The 27,894-nt window shown below is 39.1% G+C and overlaps 1 protein-coding gene across 2 annotated transcripts in view; it reads left to right on the top strand.

Moving 5' to 3' along the window:
* heatr6 (HEAT repeat containing 6) overlaps window positions 1–27,894 on the top strand; it is a 105,642-nt gene that overhangs the window by 12,735 nt on the left and 65,013 nt on the right. For both annotated transcript variants that reach the window (XM_048252045.1, XM_048252044.1), the window contains exons 3-5: window positions 6,788–6,928; window positions 9,744–9,859; window positions 14,269–14,383. In XM_048252045.1, coding sequence (XP_048108002.1) covers window positions 6,788–6,928; window positions 9,744–9,859; window positions 14,269–14,383 — 372 coding nt within the window. The remainder of the gene's footprint in view (window positions 1–6,787; window positions 6,929–9,743; window positions 9,860–14,268; window positions 14,384–27,894) is intronic.

The following is a 27,894-nucleotide window of genomic DNA, read 5'->3' as shown; positions in this document are numbered from 1 at the left end:
TTCCCGCTTTGGTTATTAGTCAACAAAAACTCATTTAGAGAGACATACATAAGTAGTAGTTTGCAATAACTATCTGTAAGTGGGATAACGATAATGTTAGCTTTACTGTACATGCCAGAAAGGGGTAATGTTAATGTTATGTGTTAAGATATAACTGCAAATAAACCTGGCATGGGTTTATCATAAACTTTATTGTTAATTATGCCATGACCCATCATTGAATTATGCCTATATTTTGCTGGTGCTAGCTAAACTCAAACTGACTTTCACAGTGACAGCCATACATTTTTTTTTTATGCCAGAGAGGCAGCTAAGTCAGTCATGACAAACGGGAGGATGCTAACGTTAAATTTATTACACTTTCATGTTTTTATTTTGTCATTTTTCTTACATCAATATGATCGTCACTTACATCAAAACATGGTGGATGCACATCAATACCATCTCATCTAATGAGAAAAGACGCGGGACGCTTGTTAGAAGCCATAACTCCAGAGGCACCGTGAAGTCCTCAGCCGGTCAGTTAACAGGCTAAACTCAAAAAATACCGGAGAAATGTCAATAGCGACCTAGCCATTTAAGTGTGTCAAAATAAAAGTCTGGTGTTTATTTATCCACTAACGCTGTATTATTTCATGTATGAAGGTTATACTGTAGCAGATGTCTCTTTAAGAATTGCGGCCGGCCGCGGCCGTTACAGGAGAATACAGAACGGCCGTCGACGGCCGCTACGGGGTATAGAGGGTTAAACTATTTGAATATCAACATTCATTAAACTTCCAGTCTGTCAACAACTTTTAAACTATTTACCTTCAACTTTTAAACGGTCTACTTTTAAACTGTCTATTAAACTAGCTGTCTATCAACAACTTTTAAACTATCTACTGTCTATCAACAACTTTTAAACTATCTACATTCAGCTTTTAAACAGTCTACTTTTAAACTATCAACTTTTATTAAGCTATGCAACCGCCATGTCTATCCTAGCATCACCGTAGTAACCATCTCTGTATTATCTGTTTTAACTATACATGATATTTTACATCACAACTTAAGCATTTTCATGCACTGGTAATTCCTTGGAATTGCATTTCTAGTTGTTATTATTCCGCTTACCACTTTTTCCGTACGCAATTTCTCTTGGACAGTTTACCTTAGAAACTTCATTCAAACTTTGTAACGTAGGTATTCAAAAGGACCAAGCTGCTATGTCTTTTCAACTTTGAAACTTTTTTATACTTTTTAAACTATTAAAGAAAAACTTTTTAAAAATCCCCATAGACTTAACATTGCCGATTATGACATCATAATACGGCCATTAAGCAATTCGAATCCTATGGCAGGTGTTCAGGCCACCTGCAGCCTCAGGCTTTAAGCATACAATCTGGGTCAATTAAGACTACACATCCTATTCAACTGTCCTATTTCCTCTGCCCAAAACTGTTTCAAAATAAAAGTCCTCACTACAATAATCCACTGTTAAACAATGTAACCCATTAAACTACTGAACTTTTTACATTCAACTTTTAAACGGTCTACTTTTAAACTATCTATCTATTAAACTAGCTGTCTATCAACAACTTTTAAACTATCTACATTCAACTTTTAAACTATATACATTCAACTTTTAACCCTCTATACCCCGTAGCGGCCGTCGACGGCCGTTCTGTATTCTCCTGTAACGGCCGCGGCCGGCCGCAATTCTTAAAGAGACATCTGCTACAGTATAACCTTCATACATGACATAATGTGGCTAAATAAACACCAGACTTTTATTTTGACACACTTAAATGGCTAGGTCGCTATTGACATTTCTCCGGTATTTTTGAGTTTAGCCTGTTGACTGACCGGCTGAGGACTTACGGTGCCTCTGGAGTTATGGCTTCTAACAAGCGTCCGCGTCTTTTCTCATTAGATGAGATGGTATTGATGTGCATCCACCATGTTTTGATGTAAGTGACGATCATATTGATGTAAGAAAATTACAAAATAAAAACATGAAAGTGTAATAAATTTAACGTTAGCATCCTCCCGTTTGTCATGACTGACTTAGCTGCCTCTCTGGCATAAAAAAATTGTATGGCTGTCACTGTGAAAGTCAGTTTGAGTTTAGCTAGCACCAGCAAAATATAGGCATAATTCAATGATGGGTCATGGCCTAATTAACAATAAAGTTTATGATAAACCCATGCCAGGTTTATTTGCAGTTATATCTTAACACATAACATTAACATTACCCCTTTCTGGCATGTACAGTAAAGCTAACATTATCGTTATCCCACTTACAGATAGTTATTGCAAACTACTACTTATGTATGTCTCTCTAAATGAGTTTTTGTTGACTAATAACCAAAGCGGGAACCACCGTTGTGTTTTCTGCTTATGGATGTCAGGAAAATGTATTTGTATACAAGTAGGCCAATGTCTCGTCATCTTCGTGATTACAAAAAAGCCTGCTAATTTGCTACCTTCACTGATGTAACGTTAACGTTAGTCTGAGACTCGTAATGTTAGCACAGGATAGGTTGAAGGTTAGTGAACGAGTGCAGCAGGTTCATTATCATCAACTGATCAAGTTTAGATAAATTATATAACATGATGTGCATATAAAACAAAACGTAAATCCATGTCAGGATTAACAGTCCCTGTTGTTGGTGACATGCTTATCAAATGAGTCCACGATTTCACACGTATGCTTCATGGCCCACGTTAGTTCATATCCTCATCATTTTTTTAGCTGTAAGGCTCACTGTCCAGCTAAATCCCAAATAAGTGCAAGATATGCCAGTCTATTTCAATGAAATCAGTACTCATATAGTATCTTGTTTCCCAGCTTCTAATACAGAAATATGTGAACCATATTTATAACTTTTTGTTAGTGAAAAACTTTGAGACTGTAAGTGAGTAGGCCTATGGCTGTCTATGGGAAACATGAATTTATAATTTTTAATGGATCATATATCATTTGAAAGAGCAATTTCTAATCTTTAAACTGAAAGAAACTTACAATTGACACTTTTCATTAGATTTTTAGTTATTCTTGGTTATTTGAAATGTTTCTCAAATTGCCCTTTTCTCTTAGAATTCCCAGGAATCTGGGGCATTGTTGTAGAATTCCACTGGGGTATAGAGGGTTAAACAGTCTACTTTTAAACTATCTATTAACTAGCTGTCTATCAACAGGCGTGTTCGACTTGAGGCAGATCTGACTTTGGTCTGGCTTTCTACGTAAACGTGATCTTCAGAGGCTAGCCGGGAGGAGCTACAACAGAGGGCAGCTCATCCCGGACAGACAGGCTACAGTCTGCCTGACGTGACTCGTGGGAGACATCTCGCGGAAGATCTCGCAGATGATCTCGCGGAATTTTGAATGCAATAAATACAGCAGAACTTTCATTCTTACTCATTAAAATGAGCATGATGACTGACGAAATAAATTCTTATGATGTCGTTTAAATAAACCACTGTTGTCATACAGTTAACAGGCCTACTTTGTAGCACATAAATTCAATATCATTTGTAGCACATAAATTCAATAACACACTATATGTGTGTCTATCTATTTAACCAACAGCAGAAAATAACAGAATATCCAAACGTTTTCAGTAGGCCAGCCTACCATTGTTGCAGAAATCACGTATAAGAAGGTATCCCTTCGATTTCTGTTTATTTTCGCATATTCCAACATAAGGAAGCCGCATGAGACTCCCGTCAAAATAGTCATGAGGACATTCCTCCCAAATGGCCCCATCACGTCTTTGAACTGACGTCATGAGGGAGTGTTTTAGCTCGTGCAGCTCGTGGAAGGCAACTGCAAGATCTGTCTGCAGGCTAAGACTCCCGCGATATTTTAAGGTCATGTGACATGGTGTCACGGTGGTAAGTCCCTCTCCGGCTGGTTGGCACATGGTTAGCATTGTTAGCATGCTAGTTACCATAAAAACTAAAAATGATTAGCTAGGTTAGCTAAGTCATATGGTTAGCATAGTTAACATGTTAGCATGCTAGTTAGCATAGTTAGCATAACTACTAAAAATGATTAGCTAGGTTAGCCAAGTCACATGGTTAGCATTGTTAGCATAGTTAATAGCATTAACATTATTAGCATTTTTAAAAAAAACTACTAGAAAACATTAGCTAAATTAACTAAGTAACTTGGTTAGCATTATTATCTTTGTTAACATAGTTAACATAACTGCTAGCAAACATTAGAGTCATTCCAACTGTCAGTTATTGTCAACTATCTACCTAAATAATTTAACCATTTAAACTATCCACCTATTTAACTGTTCAGTCATTCCAATTATATTAAACCTCATCTACCAAGCAAATAATTTAACCATATAAACTATCCACCTATTTAACTGTTCAGTCATTCCAACTATATTAAACCTCATCTACCTAGCAACCAATATAGTTTGTTTTTACTCTGTATCATATTTTACCTCATATTTTTGCATTTTAATTAGTGTTAATTTTGTTACCTATTTTTAATTTAGTCTTAGTCTTGTGACGAAATGTCCTTTTTAGTCTTTGTCATATTTAGTTAAGTCTTTTATCATTTTTGTTAGTCAAGTTTTAGTCGACTAAAAGTCTCGTCATTTTAGTCTAGTTTTAGTCAAAAGAAAACTAAAGGTGTCTTAGTCAGTTTTAGTCAACACATTTTAGTCTTTTTTTATAACAAATTATTTCTGATTACCATTTGAGTCAAATAGTGTTTCACACATCTCAATTTTCCAACAATATTGTGTGTCCACAGGGCTACTCATTCTGTTTTTTTGTCAGTCAGTATGTTTACATACACAGGTAAGTCGAGCTACAGTTATAGCTCGGCTGGGATTTGACCATAGACAGTAAAAGATTTGACTGGACCACTGTCATATTCGTAGACCAGTGTTTCTCAAAGTGTGGTCCGGGGATCACTGGTGGTCTGCAAGCTATCCCAAGTGGTCCGCGAGCAGACGTGGTAAAATATAATATAGATGAGTTGTTTGCAATATAATTTGTATGTAAATCCAAACAGTTCTGCAACACTGTCTATGTAAGATATGCCAGTTTAAATCATACAGTATGAATCCTCTGACACTAAGTGCAAAGACAATAAGCAAGGTGGTTCAGTGAGTAGGCCTATTGTGAAGACTAATTATAGGCTACTGTTGAAGTAGGTCTAATCGTTTTTTTTTTTTTTTTTAGCTAGGGTTAGTTAAGTGGTCCTGAAACTGAAAAAGTTTGAGAAACACTGTCGTAGGCCAAACTATTAATGTTTGACTCCACTCGCTAGATGGCGATATCTTAAACACAACACATTCCCCAAACAGACTCTCCATCTTAGCCATAGCTAACTTCCTAGCGAAAGTTCCATATTAGCTTACTTGCTAGCAAACTTTGCATCATCAGTCTAACTAGATGAATAGTTGACATTACATGCTGAACATTTTATTATGGACATTCTGGGGATGTTAATTTGTATGAGAGAAGCTTCAACTTCTGGGTATGTAGCATTGTGGCATAAAGCTTAGGTAGTTAGCTTGCTAACTCTGGCAGAAATCTCCAGTGTTCTTGTTCCATGTAGTTTAGGTGTTGCAGCCACAGGGTTGCAGCAGCAGCACGATAGACTAGCCTACAGGAAAGCTGTTGCATTATGAACTCATTGAATATTTTGAAAACATAACAGCTAGATATTTTGTAGGCGAACATGAAGGGAGATTTTATCTTAGTTTTATTTCATGCAAAACATTTTAGTCTCGTTTTTTTTCGTCAACAATAATGCATCTTAAGATTGTCTTAGTCAGTGTTTCAGGACATTACTGCCGTCTCGTCTTAGTCATGTAAAAAAAGGTCGTTGACGAACATATTTCCTCTCGTCTCGTCTGACGAAATTAACACTAATTTTCATGCACTGTATTTCCTTCAGGAAATGCTTTTCTAGTTGTTATATGTAATGTTCATATCATTTAGGCTTAAAGTGGAAGTGTAATTCTGTTCATGTGGCATGCTACTGATCTGGGCCCGTATTCACAAAGCATTTACCGCTAAGACTACTTTTAAATCTCACTTCAAGTTCTTAACTAGTAGTTTTCTCTTAACCAATTCACAAAGCTGCTGAGACCAACATTTAGTAAAGAAAAATGACAACTCCTAAGATAACAGCTCCATTCCTATGCTTGATGTCATTTCTCATGCACAAGCTTGCTTGCAGTGACCAGTGTTTGGCTGATGATGAGTGACCGGTCTTTGCTGGTGAGAATGCATGCACTACACGGGTACCGCAAAGGACAGGAGATAAATAAATAAATAAATGAATAAATAATCATGACTGGTTACATCTGTATGAAGACACTGCATAGATGAAAAGCAATTTAATTTAATTTACAATGAAACGTTACGTCTAGTTTAAATCTTGACAATGATTGGTTTTGGTTGTTGGTGCCATTATTGGATCCCTTACAACACACAATTATTCCCTTGCAATTGAGATCTCCTGTAAGTGATTCTACATGTGCATTTCAAAACATTGCAACATAGAATGCTATAAACAGCTGTTTACGATTGTTTGTGAATAGGTCTTGGTGAGTTAGGAGTCCTCTTGACTACTTCTAACACTGTCCCAGACTTAGGTGCTACTTTTAGCTCTAAAATGCTTTGTGAATTACTGTTGGTCAAACATTTGTACGACTGACTTATTTTAAGGAGTTTCTCCTAAATCTGCCAGTTAAGAGCTGCTCTTAGCCTTACGATTCTTTGAAAATACAGGCCCCGAACTGAACTGATCTTTCTCTTCCTTTAGGTCAGTATGGATACACAGACCCTCCACTGTCTGGTGTCTTACTACATCCAAGCCCTCCAAACCTGTAGCTTGTGGACTCATGCAGACATCCTCTTAGCTCTGTCATCTCTTCTGTGCGGTAATGGATCCAGTTGCCAGCAGGTAGGATATTTGGAAATGCAAACCTTCTGGAATCTAGGACTTTTTGAGGATGTCAGGCTTGCCATTCTTCTTCTTTATCATCATTATTGGGAGCCAAGCTGTAAAGGCACTAGGGTTGGGTATCGTTTGGGTTTTATCCGATACCGGTGCTAAATCGATACTTTTAAAACGGTGCCGGTGCCTGAACCGGTACTTTGTTTTTACAATAAAATGGTCTAAAGCATGAATTGCTTTTTTTTATTGATAAGACAAATTTGAACATGAAACATTGAACTGTTATATTCAATTTACTATCAATATCTCATTGCTCCTACGCTTAATACATTTAAATGTTAAAACCGCTTGCCATGGATGCACACACAAGTAAGCTCTGCTTTCAAGTTTACCCAGTGTAGGCAGTTTGCCATAGAACTGCCAGTCATGGACAACGGCATTTGCAAGCAAGCTATTCTAACAGGGACTACTTTTCAGTTAATTCAGTGTGTTCCCAAATGCTTCGAGAAATTTCATGTCTTCCCCCATAACACGCAATAGTTTTGAACATGTTAGGCTACATGTCGGTGTTGAAGTGTTTAGATTCCCAGCGCTAGTAGGCATTTTAACAGCAACTATGGCTATGCGCTAACACCAGTCAGCTGAGTTTAATTAGCGATAACGTACAGAGATGGTTCCGTAGCCTCTTTCACAACTCAGTGACATCAGGTATGTAACCTACATATTTATGTTTTTGCCAGCTAACTTTTAACATGATCTTATTCATTGTGATGCTATATGGGCCCTAATGCACATGAAAGATTAATTATCATGCCATTATGTTGTTTAGAACACACTGTGAAATAAAGTTTTCATCTACAACTTTGCTGATAACATTTCAAATAAATGCCAGTTAGCGCATTAGCGAGGATATTGTGTAACTTATACTGTTGATGTTGTTTCATAGCCTTTTGCTTGTGTGTAGTTAGGCCCACTGCTAGATTTTGACAGGAGCTTGTGATATCGCTTTAAAGCTTCTTGGGCTCACGCAAGCTGTCAAACACGGTCCTCTCGCCTATGTGGTGCACCCCTCTGGTTTATAGCCTACATCCAGTGTTTATGTTAGCTAACTGTATCTGGATGTGCTGCTATCAGAGCAAGACGTTAGAGATGGCGCATGACATGCAGCGATGCCTCGTATAAAAAAAATGCGATTTATGCACCGAAATGAGGCACCGAAATCCACATTATTATTCGATGCAGTCACTACCGTTTGCGTCGGCACCGGTGCCATATTAGAACCGTGTTTCGGTGCCCAACCCTAAAAGGCACCCAGAGGGGCCTATTTTAACTAAATGCATAGTCTGGAGCATGATTCGCATGTGGGAAATATACCACCGTGTGACACTGTAATGGGGGAAAACATGAAGCTGTATCAGCATGTTAAGCACCAAATTTGATACTGTAATGTTAATTTGTAACATTCTGTGTAACCTACATGTATTTAGAACTAGTCCTACTGCCGACATCGAGCAATATGTTGTTTCACCTTGTAGTGGCTCAACCTTAATACAGCTCTCCGGAGAGGAAAGGTGCTTAAGCCATAGCAGAATGCGCGCAAGAGTTGTATACATAAGAAACGGACAGATTTTGGGGTTGCTCCTCCCAAAACGCGTAACTCCCTTTCCCGCGTAAATGACATATTTAAGTGAAGGGAAGAATTGGGGGAGAATTTGAGTGAAATGCGCCTAGTTATGCGCTTTTTTTTTACTTACGCACCCGTATGCACATGGGAGAATTCCCCCCTTAATTACTAGGTTGTTGCCTTTTCTATCCAGTAGGTGGCAGTCCAGGATACGGAGAAAAAGAACATACAAGTGCGAATGGAAATGTAATGTGTGAAGTTATTGGAATGGAAATAAATGTTACCACCTTCAACATACTTTTGAAGACATTTTGTTTCAAGGTGTAACAAATGTAGTGGATTTAGTAAGGGAGTTCGTCGGTTAGTTAGTCGGTCATAAGCTAGACTAAGCAAACATAACTTTGCTAACGTAGCCTAACTTTGACAAGGCTGACTGCTAGCATTAGTATCATCAAGAGGTGTGCTAACTAGTAGGTTTACCTCCGGATTGCTTTGCATTGAGGTGATACTTCAGACTTGACGAACTCCTATGGTAGGCAACGGAAATTCCTTACTGCTGAAATAGTAGATTGATGCCTTTAAACGTAGGCTAAATGTTTTCATTCAAAGCAGTGCTTTCTTGTCTGCCTCCTTCAGTCACTAAAGCCAGACTGCACTGGGTCAAATGTCACTACGAAATGTGATTAATCAGCGTTAATTTTATTTAAAGCGTTATTCTTTCTGTGATTAATTAATCGAAGTTAGCATGTTATTTTGACAGCCCTATTTATTTTCATTAGGCTATTGATTGAATTGACATTGTTGTTTTATTATTGCTATTCTCCTTAATGTAGCCTTACCAACTTTTTAAACTGTTTACTGTTAAATGTAAAAAATTCTGGTGGTTTTGGAAACAAGCGCCAATGGGATCCTTTCCAGACTGACCTGTAGAGCAAATTCAAATTTGCTAACAGGTTTGTCTGGGTTCACCCAGGCTCAACCATGATGGAATCTGTTTGGAAATGTGAATGAATGCGGTTATATTTGACAACATGAAGGATTAGTTTGGTAGAACATTATATTAAGAAATAGTTGGGATTATTATATGATGGTAGATGATATTTAACTGAAGTATGTTGCAAAGTAAATTTTGCTGGGTATCTTGTGGATGCCAACTTTTTTGCTTTCCTAAAATGGAACTCTCCTCTGTATTTACAGCACCTCTCAGATCTCTTGGGACAGAAGGGAATTCTGGTGATTTGCAGTGCACCAAATCAGGCAGACATTGAACTACGTAGTGCTGCTATTCATTGCATGGCCAACCTTTGCCTTGGGTGAGGTTACTTTGGTAAAACATTATTTTGGTAAAGGTTTAACGCATTGAAAATGGAGGAGGAGGAGTTGGCGATTCTATGCCAATACACTTTTTTCCACATTCAGTGAATATATACTATGTATATACTGTATTAGGGATGTTAGAATACACAGAATTTGTTGCGATTCACTAAGTTCACAATATCTTTTTCTCACAATTTTTTTACAGAATAAGCTGCAGACAAATTATGACTGAAAACTATTCCTTTGTATAAACTGAGAGAAACACAAGGTCTGAACTCGTTGCCACCTAAGTGTCCAACGTAATACGTATTCTGTCTTATCCAGCGCCCTGATGAGGTTGTTTTGAATAATCTTTTGACTAATCTGACTCCAATTTTACTATTATTACCAATCATCGTACTGACGTCTGTAGTCGAACAGAACCATATTACGCCCTATTGTGTTTAAAAATTCATTGCGACTTTCATTCATTCATTCATTATTTTTTTTTTATCTCAACCAGTTGTAATCTTCAAGGTGCATTGTTACATCCCTAGTATGATATACTAACAATCTGCTAGCTGTCACCTTTGCGTTTCTGCTGAAAAAAATTCAGTGTTTGTATTTAGTACTCTGTAAATGAGGAAACACTTGCAGGGTGCACCCTCTCACAAATCACTAATTCCAGCCAAACAAGTGTAAGTGCTTGTAAACAGGGCAATGTGAAAGAATGAGGGAAGGCATATTCTGAGGTGTTTGGCTGTTGAGTTCAAATATGAACTATCTTTCTCCAGTATCGCAAACTCTCCCTTTAAGGATTGAATGTCATTGATACAGTATACCATATCACAATATTTTTCATCAGTTGTAGGCAAGATTTTATAAGGGAGGAGCCAAATCACTAATCGGAAAATCAATTGGGATGTATGACAGAAGTCAGTAATGCTAAACATGCCAAATTTGTTAACAGGAAGTCCTGAACTTAAATGAAAATGTTGGAAATGGCATAACTGTTTCCTTCTGTGTTTCCTTATCATTATCATCAAAATCCCTGAAAATATAACATTGTTTTTGTCAATATTGCACACCCCAAGTTTTAATGTTGTTTTGGGCCATATTAGAGAAACTTTGGTAACACTTTACTTGACAGTATCGACATAAGTGACATGACACTGTCATGAACATATGACTGTCATGACACATGAACCTTAGCCCTAACTCTAATCCTAACCCTAACTTGTGATGATAAAAACCGAATGTCACTTAATAACAGAAGCGTTATGTCATAAATGTTTATGACTTGTTTATGACACATTCATGACAGTATCATGCCACTCTTATGTCGATACTGTCAAGTAAAGTATAACCGAAACTTATTATCTTATTAAGTCCTAAGTTAATATAGTTAGAGTATCGGATCATAAGGATTTTTCTTAATTTGGTAATACAGAAACAAATCCTTACTAGCTTTAGGAATCCTATCTTATCTCAGGTTAGAATACCCATAATACTTGATCGATTTTTCAACTTTTATGCTCTTTTTACTTAGCATAGTGTCTGAAATGATTGCTGCACAGTGTTTACATTAAATACGCCTCCTATCCGGCACCTTAAAATACACCCAGCGCAATCTAAATTACCCTAGCAACCACTTTAATTAGCATAGCAACCACCATATCTACCCTAGCAACACTTTACCAACCATCTCAAGGACCCTAGCAACAACCTAGCAACCACTATCATAATGTCAACCTAGCAACCGCCCTAGCAACCTACATAGCAACCAGATTTTACTATCATCATTATTAGAGTCATGTAGGTTTAGTCAGTTTTTTTTCAGGAATTTTGTGTCAACGATTGCCGGGACACTGAAAGACCGAGGTACACAAAACTTGTTGGACATGTAGCCCACAAGGGTGACACGGAACCATTGTTTTTCGTTTTTGATCCGTCGACCCGCCCGCCGGACTGCACCCCCCGAAAGGAGGGTAGGGGGGACACAGTTTTCTGTGAATATCTTGAGAACTGTAGGGCCTAGGAGGACCACATTTTTTAGTGTGTAAGCCTCAAGAGGCCATGTCAACCCATCCCATAACCACTCATTTGATGTATAGCGCCACCTAGTTAAAAATGAAAAAGCAAAAATGAGGTGTTGTAACCACAGGTATCTCTAGCTGACAGGGTTAAATCTGCATGGAATTGGAGGTGTAGGATCATTCTACACACCCACTGAATGCATGCCAAGTTTTGTGGAATTCCATTCATAGGGGACCATACAATAAATGAATATGTGTACATTAAGTGACTGTACACTACGCATGCACACACACACACACACACACACACACACACACAAACAGTAGACATGTAGGGATACATACACACGCACGCACATGGACATACACACATAAACTCACACAGAAGCACAGACACACACACACAGGTATGCACACATTCGCACGCATGCACACAAACACACACACGCATAAACACACACGCACACACACAGTAGACATGTAGGCATACGTACGCATGCGTGCACACACAGACTCACGCGCATACACACACACAGGCATGCACACGCACGCAGACACACATATAAACACAACCACATACACGCACGCATGCACAAACACACCCATATGCACACGCACACATGCACAAACACACCCATATGCACACGCACACACACACACAAACAAACACGCACACACACATAAAAACACACACACATAAACACGCACATAAACACACACACACACCATTACCCCCACACACCCCCTCACAAGCAAACACACACACACAGACACATATAAAACACACAGACACATGCAGGCAAGCACACACACACACACACACACCATTACCCTCACACACACATTCACAAGCGAAAGCACACACAAAAGCGCACATATACACAAAAGCAATAGCAAACATGCACACACTCATTTACATACACAAAAGTTGCAAGAGTAGGGGATGAAGTAGGTGATGGAGACAAATTAACAAGCGTGATTTATTTTTGCAGAGAGAATGTGCAGGACTGAGTGGCGGTCATATTTTGTACCGCTTTGCGGTACACCTAGTAGTTAGAAAATCATTATCAAGGACATCAGGTGTTTGGAATTACAGTAACATAAGCTATAGGGTAAACTGACATTTGAGCAAAGGAATATCAAAAACAGTCTTTAGCATAAGTGACGTCGCTCAGTCTGCCACTTGTTGTCTAGCTACAGGTATGTGGCATTAGCCTATCGCTCGTTTCAATTTGGGACCTTGCAGTCGGAATTGTCGTTTGTTTAGTCAAAGTCTCAAGTCCAAAGTAGCCTGGGCTATTCGAAGCGTCAGTTTATTGCACATACTTTTATTTTGAGTGGTCACTACACACCTGTGTTTGTTGGAGTGTTGTTGCAAAATCCGCATAATCATTTTATGCAAGCAAACTGCATACCGTCTTTATTGTTGAGGTCAGACATGATGATCATCCAAACATCTTAAGCGGTTCCTGAGTAATCCGTTTTTTAAATTGCGACTATCATCAAAGTGAGACCTAGCCACACAATCAGCACACAATAGACATGGGGTGGAGCTCCCCTGAAACTGGTCCCCTTGGAAACAGTGCAGTGCAGCGATAAACGTCCTACGTAAATAAGCATATTTTGAAATTTGCATTCAAAAATCTTCAAAATCGGGATTGCACACCTTTGTGCCACGCGCGAGCCACATACGAAATCTTAGGTCAGTCTGACAAACGGTCAGCGAGATATGCGTGCCACAGACATTAGGACAGACACACAAACGCTTCTTGCTTTATAGATAGATTATAATATATTATTCCACTACTTGGTTGAATTTCCCATTGTCCTACGTAATTTAGAATGACCATTAACATTGTTATTTGAACACCTATGAACACCATTCATTTAGAACTAGTAACAGCAGTTTGTCCAGCAAGTTGAGAAATTATTTGATATGTGTTGGAAGAAAGTAGTTCTACAAACAAGACAATTTTAGCGATTTAAATTGTAACAGGAAATGAACACAACCCAAGTGGCAACAGTGTAATAAGCGGGATAATGGACTCCACGGTGGTCTGTTAACAGAAATGAATGCACTTACGAGGTTTAAAACGGCCCTCGGCTTCGCGTCGGGGCTGTTTTACATCCTCGACCGTGCATTAATTTCTGTTAGCAGACCACCGTGTCGTCCATTATCCCTTACATATTCAGTTTTGAATGCTTAGCTGAAATAATGTTTTTCCCGATCAACTTATTTTTAAAACAGACATACCTGCAGCCATGTAATTGGCCTATGGATTTTCTACAGGAATATCATGTTTGAAAGGGCACTGCACTAGTCCATTTGAATTTCAAAAGTATTGATACTTTATGATCTTGTCATTTGAATTTTTTTGTCATTCTATCAGGACGCCTGGGCAGCCATATCTTGAGGAGCCTTACCGTGAAATATGTTTCCGGACATTCCTGCAGACATTACAGTCTCCCAAACCACCAGGAGCTGAAGACCTTGTCTTTTGTACTGTTAGTATTCTACCCTCTCTGAATGTATCTCTAAAGAAACTACACAGATGGTTAGCAGTTAGTATTTACAAAAACAATTATCAGGTTTTCATGTTCTTCCTTATAATGAAATGGATACTGGGGTTGGGCGATGTCCCCTGTACAGTAAAACATTGCAATGGACAAAACTGGGGTGGTGGGGTTACATACACTGTACAGTCTAAGCAATCTAAACAATTTGTAAATATATTCACATAAACAAATGTATATTTCTTTACATACAATTAAACTATATGACCTGATGAAAGTGAGCAGCCTAGAGACACTACTGAAGTTGAGTGCAAAGTCTGCTTCAGTGCACTATCCAGCAGAATATTCCCCATTCCCAGCATGCGCTGGGTCAAGCAAAAAAGCTAGCTGTGGTCAGTGGTGGAGTAGGACAATAAATTATCACTGGAAAATTCTGCCTGATTCATATTTTAGGGGGGAAATTCAGAGCTACTTATGTCGCAATCACTTATCTAAAATCCTCTGTCAGTAGTCTGTACCCATCTCATAACCTACATTTCAGGTCACCAGTTGTTACCACATCATTACTAGCTAGCTGTGAGGACTTATACAAACAAGGATATGCCCTTTTAAGATCACAGTAATCAAAAAGTTCTCCCAATTGCCACTTCGCTAGTAGTGTTCTGATACTGTAACTCGCTACTTAGTTAAAGAAATGGTTTATTTTAACATGGTGGAGAATAATGCATTTAAGGCCATGCTGCAAACATTTGAAAAGTAATGCACAATGCTTACAGTTAGCTGAGTGTGCTATGCACCTAAAGGCAGTATCAATGAAATGAATTACTCACCAGAATACTAGCTAACTTAGCTATCTAAGTGAACTAACAAACAAAAATCCTAGTGGACATAAAGTTAAATGGTGTTTCTTTAATGTAACTTGCATATATATCTGTATTTTTAAGGGGCATAGCATGAGTGTAATTATTATGTATAAGAACATGCACATATGGTTGGCCTAGAATGCTATCAACTCATACACAGTGAGTTGGATACCCACTAGCATGCTAGCTAAATTTATATGTAAGAAGTAAGTATAAGTATATATACTCTTTTGATCCCGTGAGGGAAATTTGGTCTCTGCATTTATCCCAAGCCGTCAATTAGTGACACACACACAGCGTACATACGGTAAGGTGAAGCACACACTAACGAGCGACGCTCGGGCAGCAGTGAGGGGTTAGGTGCCTTGCTCAAGGGCACTTCAGCCGTGGATGTGGGCATGGGAGAGCAGTGCTCAACCACTTCCCCTGCCCACATTTTTCCTACTGGATCCATACTGATCCGTATTTTGAGGGGACATGGCACGTATGAAGCGATTTGTATTGAAATGTAGCGGTTGATGTCATAAACCAGTATTGGCAGGAATGTTCTGAGTCTTTTAACTGGGGTTTAAACGGCAAACCGGTAGGAAAAACTCAAAAGTATTATTCTTTTTTTTTTTATAAATGTTTTTATTATTTTAGTCACAGACTGAACATAGCACATATTGACAAAACAGTCATCACAGTTATGAATGTAATTAGTTCAATACAGAGTATACAAAATAAACTGAAAAGAAAACAATGATCAAGGTTTACAAAAGTATAGAGCAATAGGAGTTTGTCAGACTTCGCCCTTTATGTACAATAGCAGAGGGTCCCAGATCTTGTCATAGTATTTCAACTTATCAATGTTGTGATACCTGATCCTTTCAAGGCTTAGAATATTCCCCATTTCCCTTAACCACATTTCATAGCTAGGAGCAGAGTCACTTTTCCACATATGCAGACTTATTATTTTCGCCACAACCATACCCAAAGAAACAGCTTGAGCTTGATATGTATTAGCCAAAAGTAGAGCCCCTGTCCCTCCCAAGACCGCAACAAGCGGGTCTGGGTGTAATTTCTTCTTAAAATCACCAGAAAAACATTGGAAAATATCAGACCAGTAAGATGACAACTTTGTGCAAGACCAAAAAGTATGAGCAAGTGTTCCTCTGAAACTTTACATCTGTTACAAAGTGGGGATGTAGATGGGTCAAACTTATGCACCCTGGTCCTACAATAGTACAGACGGTGTAGTGTCTTACACTGTATCAAGTTATGTCGGACATTCACTGAACAATCATTAATATTTGCCAGACATTGTTCCCAAAACCCCTCACCTATTTCCTCATTTAACTCGCTGGCCCATGCCTGTCTGTGTGAAGAGGAATCTTAAGCTTTAGCAAAATCTGATAGAAATATGAGACCGCCCCTTGACTGATAGGATCAAATCAATGATGGAGTTGAGAGTGTCATGGCAAGGTTTATTTGGGTAATTAGATATATGCTTTTTGGTGAATTCACGTATTTGAAAGTATCTGAATAGATTGGACCCTGGAATGCCATACAAGATCTGAAGCTGAGCAAAAGCAAAAGTACCTTTTATGTACAGTAAATTCAAAAGTATTATTCTTGTGCTAATATACACCAACGCCACATTCACACCAGATCCGTGGTGTGTGTGCATTCGGTCACAGCTGTGGTATGGTTGTGTGTGTGTCCTGCTGAGGATGATGGGAGATTACTTTCCTCCTCTAGCCACATCATCCTCTTCATCCAGAAGCTACCTATATTCCATGTCCATGCCATCTTGGTCCTAGGGGTCATGTTTGCCTGACCTCGAGCTCATCAGCAGTCGGCTTCATTCCCTCCATCCAAAATAACGTACTTCATTCCCTCCATCCAAAATAATGAGAGCAAAACACACAAGTCTGATAGTGAATAGGTTGTTTAGTTTTATTATACATTACATTACAAAATCTTAATCACCACCAACCATGACTCTTTTCACTAAAAGTATTGTCACTGGAGGACTCATAGATTGCTTGGAGAGGTAACATTAGTCTCGGAGCTCACTACTAAGTGTTATTTCCTTGGCTAAACCATACATAGCATACCAGCTTACAAGCAAACTTTGATTTATGAACATATGAGTAAGGAGATATGACCGAAATCATCTAGACCGCATATGCACACACATACACACCATCCTTTTTACTGCAGTTGCGTAAAAACGTAGAAAGCTTAGAAAATGCGTCAACAAGTAGGCTAAATGGGTGTATGAGCTCCCAAAATCCTAGTTAGCCACCGAGCAACCTCATAATCTTAGCAGGCAGCCTGACCGCCTCAAAGCTAAACAATACTTTGACACATATATCACAAATCTTCAGTCATGAAAACAGCAGTCAATAAATACAATTTTTACTGCCCTCACGTCGGTAACGTCATTCATGTAAGATGTTTGGCAAATAGCAAAACAAGCTAAGAAACTTGGCTACAAACAACTGTAAATTGTGACTCATATTTCAACGGAATAACAGGTTTATTTGACAACGAAATACAGATTAGGTGTACTTGACATAAAGTTAGTAGTCATGAAGCACGGCAGTGAATTTTATGGAAACAATTTTTAACGCGTCAGCAGGGGTGAAAGTAGTTTTTATTTCTTGGTGGTACTATGATATAGAGTTATAATCTCCAGAGCCGTTAAGACCTAAAAATTTCACTTAGCCTAATTATTTATTATTTATTTGTTTATTTACTGTATTATAGTCTACTTATCAAGCATTCACTAGGACTTCTTATCACTCTAGTATCACTCTTTAACCCACCTGCATCTGTTTTTGATTATGAATAAATTGCAAACACTTAATTTCAACATTTATTTATTTATTTATTTATTTAACCTAGTTACTCTGCTCGCTCCCACTTCCAATCAATTTTTTTATATAGGCTACTGTATATCATGAAACACGTTTCTTTGAGTCATGCCTTTTATTTGGGAGACTGCAACATACTTCTGTCCGCTAAAACACTTTCATTATTGCTGCGCAAGATCTGGTTAAGCCATTACACGCACTGTCTGTCTCCTGTCTCTCCAGCTAAACACTGCACACATAAAACCAGAATAGGCTATTGAAACATCAACATATTTTTCTTTAGCCTGTATGTTTTTTTATTTGGGAGACTTTCCAAGAAACGTCCGTCTGCTAAAACACTTTGGATACCAGTGCACGTTGGCGCAATTACTGTAGGCTACTGTACTGTGGCGCTATAGCTTGCTCGTTGTCTGTCCCAGCTGCACGGAGGTTTAGACACAATTCAGATACAGTTCAGAACGATGTATATGAAATATATTTTGGGGAAACGTGTTGCTTCTGGTAATTTGGCGTTAGCAGTTGTGTTGTCATGCTGAAAGTGCTATATTTTTCAGAGACAGTATTTTTTCTTTCGGTGCAGTACCCTCTCCAAATATTTTAGTGGTACTCCGTACCGGCCAGTACCGGCTTACTTTCACCCCTGCGCGTCAGGGACATGTTGCAACGCAATCTTTTCTGGTGCTACCTAATTTACAGCTAGTTTCTGATAGGTCTCTAATCTTGGTTGACATATAGTAACCCACCAAAAATGACTGAAAATAATGAGTTTACTAAAAAATACGGTGTGCTGAAATACCAGCTTTCATTATCAGCTAAAGTGAACACACTCATTTTGTTACGGCCATACACACACACGAAGTAATAACATGGATATCAAGTAATTATATCATAAAAAGACTTGTTTTTACCTTAGTTAATCCAGGAGTTTTGTCCTTCAGACGACGTGAAGATGTGCTTAGCCCTGTTTCTTCTCCAGCTGAAGGAGATTTCAACTCTTGATTTTTCTTTCATGTAGCAAAATCGCGCCACAGTTACAAATCCCTTAACCAATCATATCACCAGAAAGCCTATGATGTGACGTTTATGATGTTTGGCCTAGTAAGGGGGACACTGGCCAGATGCGCCTTTTTGTTTGATTATTTTATAATATTTACATACATACATAATCATACTTGATTTACATATTTTTCTGATTTGTATATTTTATTCGTTAACATATCAACTCGTTCATTGTTTTTGTTGTTTTTATTGCGTTTTTTCCCTTTCCGTGGTGTTTTTTTGTCTGTTTTTGCCTAAGAGACGGCATCCATTGAAAGACCGTTATCTCCGTAACATTTGCTATCCAACTCATCAGCATACGGACTCAGTGGCTGTTTCAGTCGGTTGACTGTCAGTTGGGAGTAAGACTCCTCATTCAATCTATGAACTTCAATGGCTGATGTAGTCGGTTGACTCTCAGCTGTGACCTTGGTGGCTGATCTAGTCGGTGGACTGTCAGCTGGCCTAACGCAGGAGATGGACGCAGCTTGTGCATAGCAGCTCTCCTTGGACTGTCAGTTTGAGCATGCCTTGCTGATGTTGGCCCTACGATATACTGCCCTACAACTTTTGCAGTTGTCATCTTTCAACGCAGCTATTAGTGAAAATGTGCTCCACCTCTGCCGGACAATGGGGATATTACGCAGGAAACGCTACATCCATTGAGGATCCGGCCGCACTGTTATCAAGCGGACAACGGAGGATGATATCCTCCTGTGTCCCTTCACTCAGGTACAACTCCTCAACTCATCTTCCTGGTGCCTGTCAACAGCGATGGTCTGATGAGCGCGACTCACCAGAGCGTAGGCCAACTGGGTCTGTCATGTCAACTACAAGCCATCTCATCTACCGAAGTTCTGCCCCAGCGATTACACAGCAAAGTGTAAAGAAAAAGGAATCTGCGAAAATGGACATAAACAACAAAAAGGCACTTTTAAACATGCCAACTGACAGTGCACTAACTCTTGCTGGTGAGCGCTCATCTGATATTGGAGATCGTCTTTTGGGTATGCCTATATCGGACTCGTCACGACATTTTAAGACGCGTAAAGGGCTTGGTGTTGTTCACATAAATGCTAGGAGCCTTTTGCCAAAGATGGACATTTTAAAGTTGTGGGTTAATGACTCCAACCCTGACGTCATTGTCATTTCAGAAACTTGGTTGAATACCAATGTTACTGACTCACATATTTCCCTTTTTGGTTACAATATTTGCAGAGCTGATAGAGTTAAACGGGGTGGTGGCGTAGCTATTTATGTTATAAACAGTTTAAACTTCTCTATAAGCATACGCGTAGATTACGGGGGGGGGGATATGTCCCCACCACTATTTATAATTTGAATTTTGTCCCCACCACTTCTAAAAATGTGCAAACCGATTGCGACCGAAAAAATCCCCACATACCGAAATCATCGAGTCTAAACCATGCGATAGGCGCGCACAATGACATCCTCACAGCATGCACACCTGCCTGGATATGTGTGGAGTAGTGTTGTGCGGTTAAGGTTTTTTAACATCCGCACTCCACCCTGACCCAATCAGGAGAGTCGATCCGCACCCACCCGACCCTCCAGTCATTTAATGCCTGCTAGAGTTGACTGTAGCTTGGAATGCAATCGGTTGCCATAATAGGCTATCCTAAAATCCAGCGATAAAACAAAGCATGAACCCATGAGCGTCGGTCTGCCCTATATAGTATATCTTCTGATTGTAATGTTTACAGATATCTATTTGTAACATTTATTTTGTATTTGGCCTGTTATAAAATCATGTAGGCCTATTGAACAATTGAAACACATTGTGAACCCCAAAGATGGAGACATGCATAGACATTGCTGCAAATTTAAATCCGGATTACTCTGGAATGGCTAACTGTAAAGGGGAGTGCTTTAAACTTTGATTAAAACTTTAAACTTTAATTACACCTTTGTGTTCGGTAAGGTCTGCTGTTTATTCTGATATATGGTTTGTCATGTGTTGAGGGAAAGTTCGCGAAGCCAAGATGAATGGGTAGGGAGACGGGCGCAGAAAATATGATTAAATTAAAGTTAGGCTACTTTTCTCGCAAATCGTTTACCACAACAACTAACCACCAACATCGTTTAAAAGCTGGGACAAAGCTCTTTTGTGTGATACATGTGATGTCTGTGATGAATAGGCTACTTCGCAAGTAGTTCAGCAAATTTGGGTGGGACAGAAATACCTTTACAGAGCAGCAGATCATATCGGCTCTGATGTACATTGATTTAAATGCATTATCGCTTCACTACCCAACACGCGAACAAGAAAGAAAAGAAAAAAGAAACCAATGAGCTTATGTCGCGATTTCCGATAGGCCTAGGCCTAGAGAAAAGACATCTATTGGTAACCTAACAATTAGGATTTGCTTTACATACTCTGCTGTTTGGTTGTCCCAAACTTTGAGACGACCCATTCTCGCATTAACTGAATCTTATCAACCCGAACTGCGATGTTCCTAACAGAGTGACAGGATGCAATGCCTAATAATCTCACTGCCTACAGCATAACTAGTAACAGTGCGCCTAGGCCTACTGTTAAACACCTGAAAAAATATTAAGCTGCTGTTTTCTTTTCATGACGAGCACTAGGCCTAAGTTTGAATGATTTATGACTGAATGGAATGTTGGCGTTTTTAAGCCAGAACTGCTTATCACGCCAGGTGACAAAGTTTACACCAATCATCATCTTCTAATGTATCCTTATGTTGAGATGTCCATTCTCTTTGCCCTAGGCTATTATTTGTGTGTGAAGCATGTTTCAATTAAGACAGTACACAAGCTATTTTTATTGTTGTAATATTGAATGATTTCATGAATTGTACGCACAGTGCGTAGGCTACAGGATTACGGCTGGCAGTGCCACTGACCAAGGCCACAGTAGCCTGTGAACCTCTGATTTTCAAAGGGGAATCACGGCCAACGCAGGGGGCAACTCTTCTCTTCAATTTCCCTTCCAAATGACTTTTTATTGTCTGAAGACATCTATCGCAAGAATCTAACATTCTAAGCAACAGCAAAGCAAATGCAAGGTAACCAAAGTGCAGTCGGTTCTCCCGCCATGGTTTTGGAAATCACACACCTGCTGCATCTGAAGGCCCACGCATAATAAGGCCTACGACTATCACTCTACACGCCCCTGTTGCACGTCACATTAATAGCTGATCCTGCCTCCTGGCTCCCCAAAATGCCGCATCATGTGAAAAGATCAGCAGGCCTGCAAATTTTCCCCTTGTTTTCAGACACACGTTGCGGGAAAAAGACGTCTCCTATTCCCGCAAATTTAGCGTGATCTCTGTGTGAAAAGGCCTTTTGTTGAAGCATATCCTACAGTGCAAATTCTTCTTGTTTTAGTGTTTAGTTAATAAAAAAGCATCGTCTCTACCTCAATATGAACTGCAAAGGATAGCCTAGGCTATAGGCACATTGTTTTTTGTTGTCGGTTCGGGTCAGGTTTGGGTTGTTAATCAGTGCATATTTTTGAGGGTCGAGTGGGTGCAGATCGACTCTCCTGACTGGTCGGGTGGGTGCGGATGTTAAAAAACCTTAACCGGCGCAACACTACTATTGAGCGTAATGCAGCGTTGAATGGATGAATAGCTTACATAAGGGTACCCCACACTTTTCAAACCACACTCAAGCTTATGGTTATTGTCCCCACCACTTCTAAAAACAAACTGACGCCCTTGTCTATAAGTGTATCCACCTCTGTCCCGGGTCAGTTTGATTTATTAGCCATTAACGTAAAACTCGGTGGCTGTTCTCTGGTTATTGTGGCCGTTTACCGTCCACCCTCTGCCAATCCTGATGCTCTACATAGTCTCTCAGAGAAATTTACTTCTCTAGTTAATTCTGAAGCTGTCATTTTAGGGGACTTTAACCTAGATTGGATGTCTCCAGCAGCTGATGACTTAAAACATGAGTGTAATGAGTTAAATCTTACCCAAATAGTCACAGAACCCACACGACCTAATATGAAAATTCCCAGTCGTTCATCCCTGTTAGATCTCATTCTTACAAATAAGCCTCATAATTATATGCACAGCTGTGTATTCCCAATGGATTTCAGTGATCATTGTCCTGTGGGCTGCATTAGAGATGGCAGAAGACAAAGGTCAGGGCCTCTGGATGTAAATAAGAGATCTTTTAAAAGATTTCATGAGCAGGCATTTTTACATGATCTACATGCCAGTGACCTTACTTCTTTAAATCTTATTCCAGATGCTGAACTTGCATTGGAATACTTCCAGACTATTTTTAACACCTTAGCAGATAAACATGCCTCTTTTAAGAGATGTAGGATAAAAAAAATAGATGTAACCCTTGGTTTAGTCATGATCTAGGTGAGATTATTTCTCAAAGAAACAAAGCTTGGGCATTGGCAAGATCCACTGGTAGTGATGGAGATTGGATGGAGATGGAGAAACATTCAGACATCTTAGAAATACATGCACTTTGTGAAAAGAGAAAAATCTACCTATTATTTGAACAATCTGTCTGACTGTGGTAGCAATCCAGTGAAATTCTGGAAAGTGATTAAGTCACTTAACTCATTGAGTGCCAAAAACGTAATATTACGTTTTTAGGGTTTTTTTTTAATTACGAAACTAGACACTAACACACCTTATATGTGATTTTGGGAACTCTGTGATGAATGGAAATTAAATATATGACGATCGAAAACTCATGAAAACGCATCTGGACATTTTATCATAACTCGGTTGCCGCTTTGGGTCGAATCAATGATCATGCACGTCATCTCAAAACCAGGCCATTTTCGTGGGTCTATCACTAGGTGGTAGTCTCGCCAGGTCTCGCTGATCACTTCCTGGAAAGTTTACAGGCAACACATCATATTTCATGAAAGACGTTTTATCTCCATTTCTAGAAAAAAAACAGCGGTTTTGATGAAAACTAGCCACCATTTAGCTTGGGATTTCTCAGGAACAGAGGTGTGTAGAAATACACGGTTTGCACCCACTGAGAGCTTAAAGTCTCACCTTTTAAACGAGCCATTGTATGTGTTCATAGCTATAACAATGAATATGCTGTGGCTGTACAAAAATCATCAACAATGGTCTAGATTGCTGGCACTCTAGGACAAAGCTTCCGAAAACAGCTTGGCATTCAACGAGTTAAAGGTGTTTCTTCAACCACTCTTCCTCAACAAATTATGTTGGATTATAAAGTGGTAAATCAGAAAATGGAGATTTGTAATGCTTTTAATGATCACTTTATCAAATGTGGTACTCTATTTGATCAATTGAATAATGTGGATATGATTGCTGCTCTTTGGAACAGGGGAAGCTCTGATAAAAATGGTCAATTATTAAATTAATATTATTAAGGTGCTATATTGTTCTTTGAGGGCAAAAATGATCCCAAAACCCAGAATAGTCCAAACAGTAGGCATGGCAGACATGGCATAATGTAGCCTACACCGTTATATAGCGCGCTACCTAACTTAGCCTAAATACACATCTGAAACAAAAGCAAGTCACAAACTCTGTAACTTCACATTACGGTTTTATTTACAGTATGCTATTTACAAAGACAAATAGAAACCGACTGTATTGCTCCCAAATTATGAGAACTTGAGCAGCAACTTGCCTTGCCTCTCGATTTCACCTGCCAACACTAACGTTAACGTTAACCATAGACAGTAAAAGATACGTTAACGCATCCCTTGAACTTAACCACTTCCTGTCAGATCGCGACATATGCTGTCAATAAAAAAAGAGTCCAGCCTCTATGACGGTTCCTCCAATCATCATACAGAAGCTCGGCGTCCGGGCAATCCCACTGTCCCATTCACTCCCAGAGACGCCGGGCTTCCCTGGAAATGACGATTTTGTGGCGCTTGTCCAATAAACGTGTAGCTTTTCTGCACTGAGATCAGCCCACTCTGTAGTGCCATTGAAAGTCTAGTGAAGCCCAGCGTCTATGGTTTTTTGCATGGTTTTTTGATTGATCGTGTCGTCACAGCAATGTATTACGGGTGCGAAATCACGATAAATGACCGGCAAAACCTTATTGCTGAACAAACTAGCCATGAAGATGAACATGTTTTCATCAGTCTTAGAGCAATCACCTCTGCACCAGAGACACAAGTCCATTTCAGTGTCACTAGTCCTGAAGAAGAGGTTTTTATTTTCAAATAGGCCTAATAACCCTTCCTTCTCATTTATACCAGTAAATTCAGCCGTGGCCCACTGGTTAGCACTCTGGACTTGTAACCGGAGGGTTGCCAGTTCAAGCCCCGACCAGTGGGCCGCGGCTTAAGTGCCCTTGAGCAAGGCACCTAACCCCTCACTGCTCCCCGAGCGCCGCCGTTATAGCAGGCAGCTCATTGGCGCCGGGATTAGTGTGTGCTTCACCTCACTGTGTGTTCACTGTGTGCTGTTTGTGTTTCACTAATTCACCGATTGGGTAAAATGCAAAGACCAAATTTCCCTCACGGGATCAAAAAAGTATATATACTTTATATATACTTAAACCAATCTGAAGTTCTCTATGGACTGTGTAATTCCAAGTGTATGAAAAGCTCTCTGGGTGCAGATCAGTTAGACCCACATATCTTAAAGATTGCAGCCCCTGTCATTGCTGAACCTTTAACTCACATTTTTAATTTAACATTCTCCTCTGGTTCTATTCCAGAAGTCTGGAAATCAGCCCTAGTGACCCCTTTACATAAAGGAGGAGACACAAGTGATTTAAAAAACTATAGGCCAATGCTTCCATGTTTAGCTAAGATGTTAGAATCCTTTGTAAATGAACAGCTTCGTTTCTTTTTGTCATCATATTCTATATTAAGTCCTTATCAATCTGGGTTCAGAGCTGGCCAAAGCACAATTACAGCAGCAACTGCTGTAGTAAATGATATAGCTACTGGTGTTGACGGTAAGCATTGGGCAGCTTTGTTTATTGACTTGTCAAAGGCTTTTGACACTGTTAATCACAGGTTACTTCTTGAAAAACTAACCTCTTTTGGTCTAGATGAAGGTTCCTTTAAATGGTTTCAAAACTCTACTAGAACACAGTGGATAGATGTGACAGGATCAACCTCAGAGCCATTAAGACTAAATAATGGTGTTCCACAGGGCTCAATTTTGGGACCACTGTTGTTTACATTGTATATCAATGACATCTGTGCTTCAATAGAAAATTGTAAAGTGCATTTCTATGCAGATGACACAATCCTTTATGCCTATGCACCATCTGTAGAGCAAGCAGTGTCATATCTTCAATGTGCATTTGATTGTGTGCAGAAATCCTTGAAAGATCTTAAACTGGTTCTAAATGAAGCAAAAACAAAATATATGATCTTCACTAGATCGGTGTGACCTTGATGCCTATAACATTTGTTCCCTAAATGGGGCACAAATTGAGCAAGTTTCTCAATACAAATATCTGGGCATTTGGCTAGATACTGTAACAAACTATCATTTAGAACACATGTGCTTGATCTCACAAAAAAGGTAAAAATTAAATTAGGTGCACTTTACAGGATTAGGTCTTGCTTCTCTTTAGAAAGCAGAATGACCATTATTCAAGCAACTATAATGTCAGTCCTAGACTATGGTGATATTGTGTATGCATGCAGCCCCTTCCACTCTGAAATCACTTGATGCAGTTTACCACAGTTCACTACATTTTATAACGGGAGATGGGTTTAAAACTCACCACTGTAAATTATACCAAAATGTAGGATGGTCTTCCCTCTATGATAGGAGGGAAAGGCACTGCCTCCTTTTTGTTTATAAGGCATTACTGGGAAAGTTACCTTTTTACCTAACTTCTCTTCTGAACATAAAATCCATCTGCCACAATACACGCTCACAGGGTTCAAACTCCTCAAATGAAATCTGAATTTGGTAAATTAGCTTTTACATTTTTTGCATCTAATAAATGGAACAAATTGCAAGAGTTATTGAAATTAGATAGGTTTGTGTCACTAGACCAATTCAAGGGTATGATTGATGATATGGCTGTTGCACAATGTTCTTGCTTTGATATTTACACCTTTTATATTATTATTATTATTATTATTATTTATACATTCCCCTTCTTTTGTTTCTATTTATTATTATTATTATTATTATTATTATTATTATTATTATTATTATTATTATGATTATGACCGCCGCCCAGCGAAGGTTTAGTCAGATTTTTTTATTATTATTTTTTTTTTCCACATGTCCAAATTTCTGTCAAGGATTCCCGGGACACTGAAAGACTGGGGTAGACGAAACTTGGTGGGCATGTAACCCCATATGGATAGCATGGAACCAATTTTTTTTTTCTTTTTCGCATGTCCAAATTTCCGTCAAGGATTCCCAGGACACTGAAAGACCGGGGTAGATGAAACTTGGTGGGCATGTAACCCCATATGGATAGCATGGAACCATCATTTTTCGTTTTGTTCTGTAGCCCCCCCCTGCTGAACTGCACCCCCGAAAGGAGGGTAGAGCAGACACAGTTTTCTGTGAATATCTCGAGAACCGTAAGGTTTAGGAGGACCATTTTTTTTGTATGTTGATCTCAAGGGGCCATGTCAACCCATTCCATAACCACTCATTTCATGTATAGCGCCACCTAGTTAAACACAAAAAGTAAAAATGAGGTGTTGTAATTGCAGGTATCTGTGACCTAACATAGTCAAAACTGCACAAAATTGGAAGTGTAGGATCATTATGACACCCTCTGAATGCACACCAAGTTT

This window comes from Alosa alosa, chromosome 9 (assembly GCF_017589495.1).
Source record: "Alosa alosa isolate M-15738 ecotype Scorff River chromosome 9, AALO_Geno_1.1, whole genome shotgun sequence".
NCBI lineage: Eukaryota > Metazoa > Chordata > Actinopteri > Clupeiformes > Clupeidae > Alosa > Alosa alosa.
This window is presented reverse-complemented; position numbering and strand designations above follow the sequence as displayed.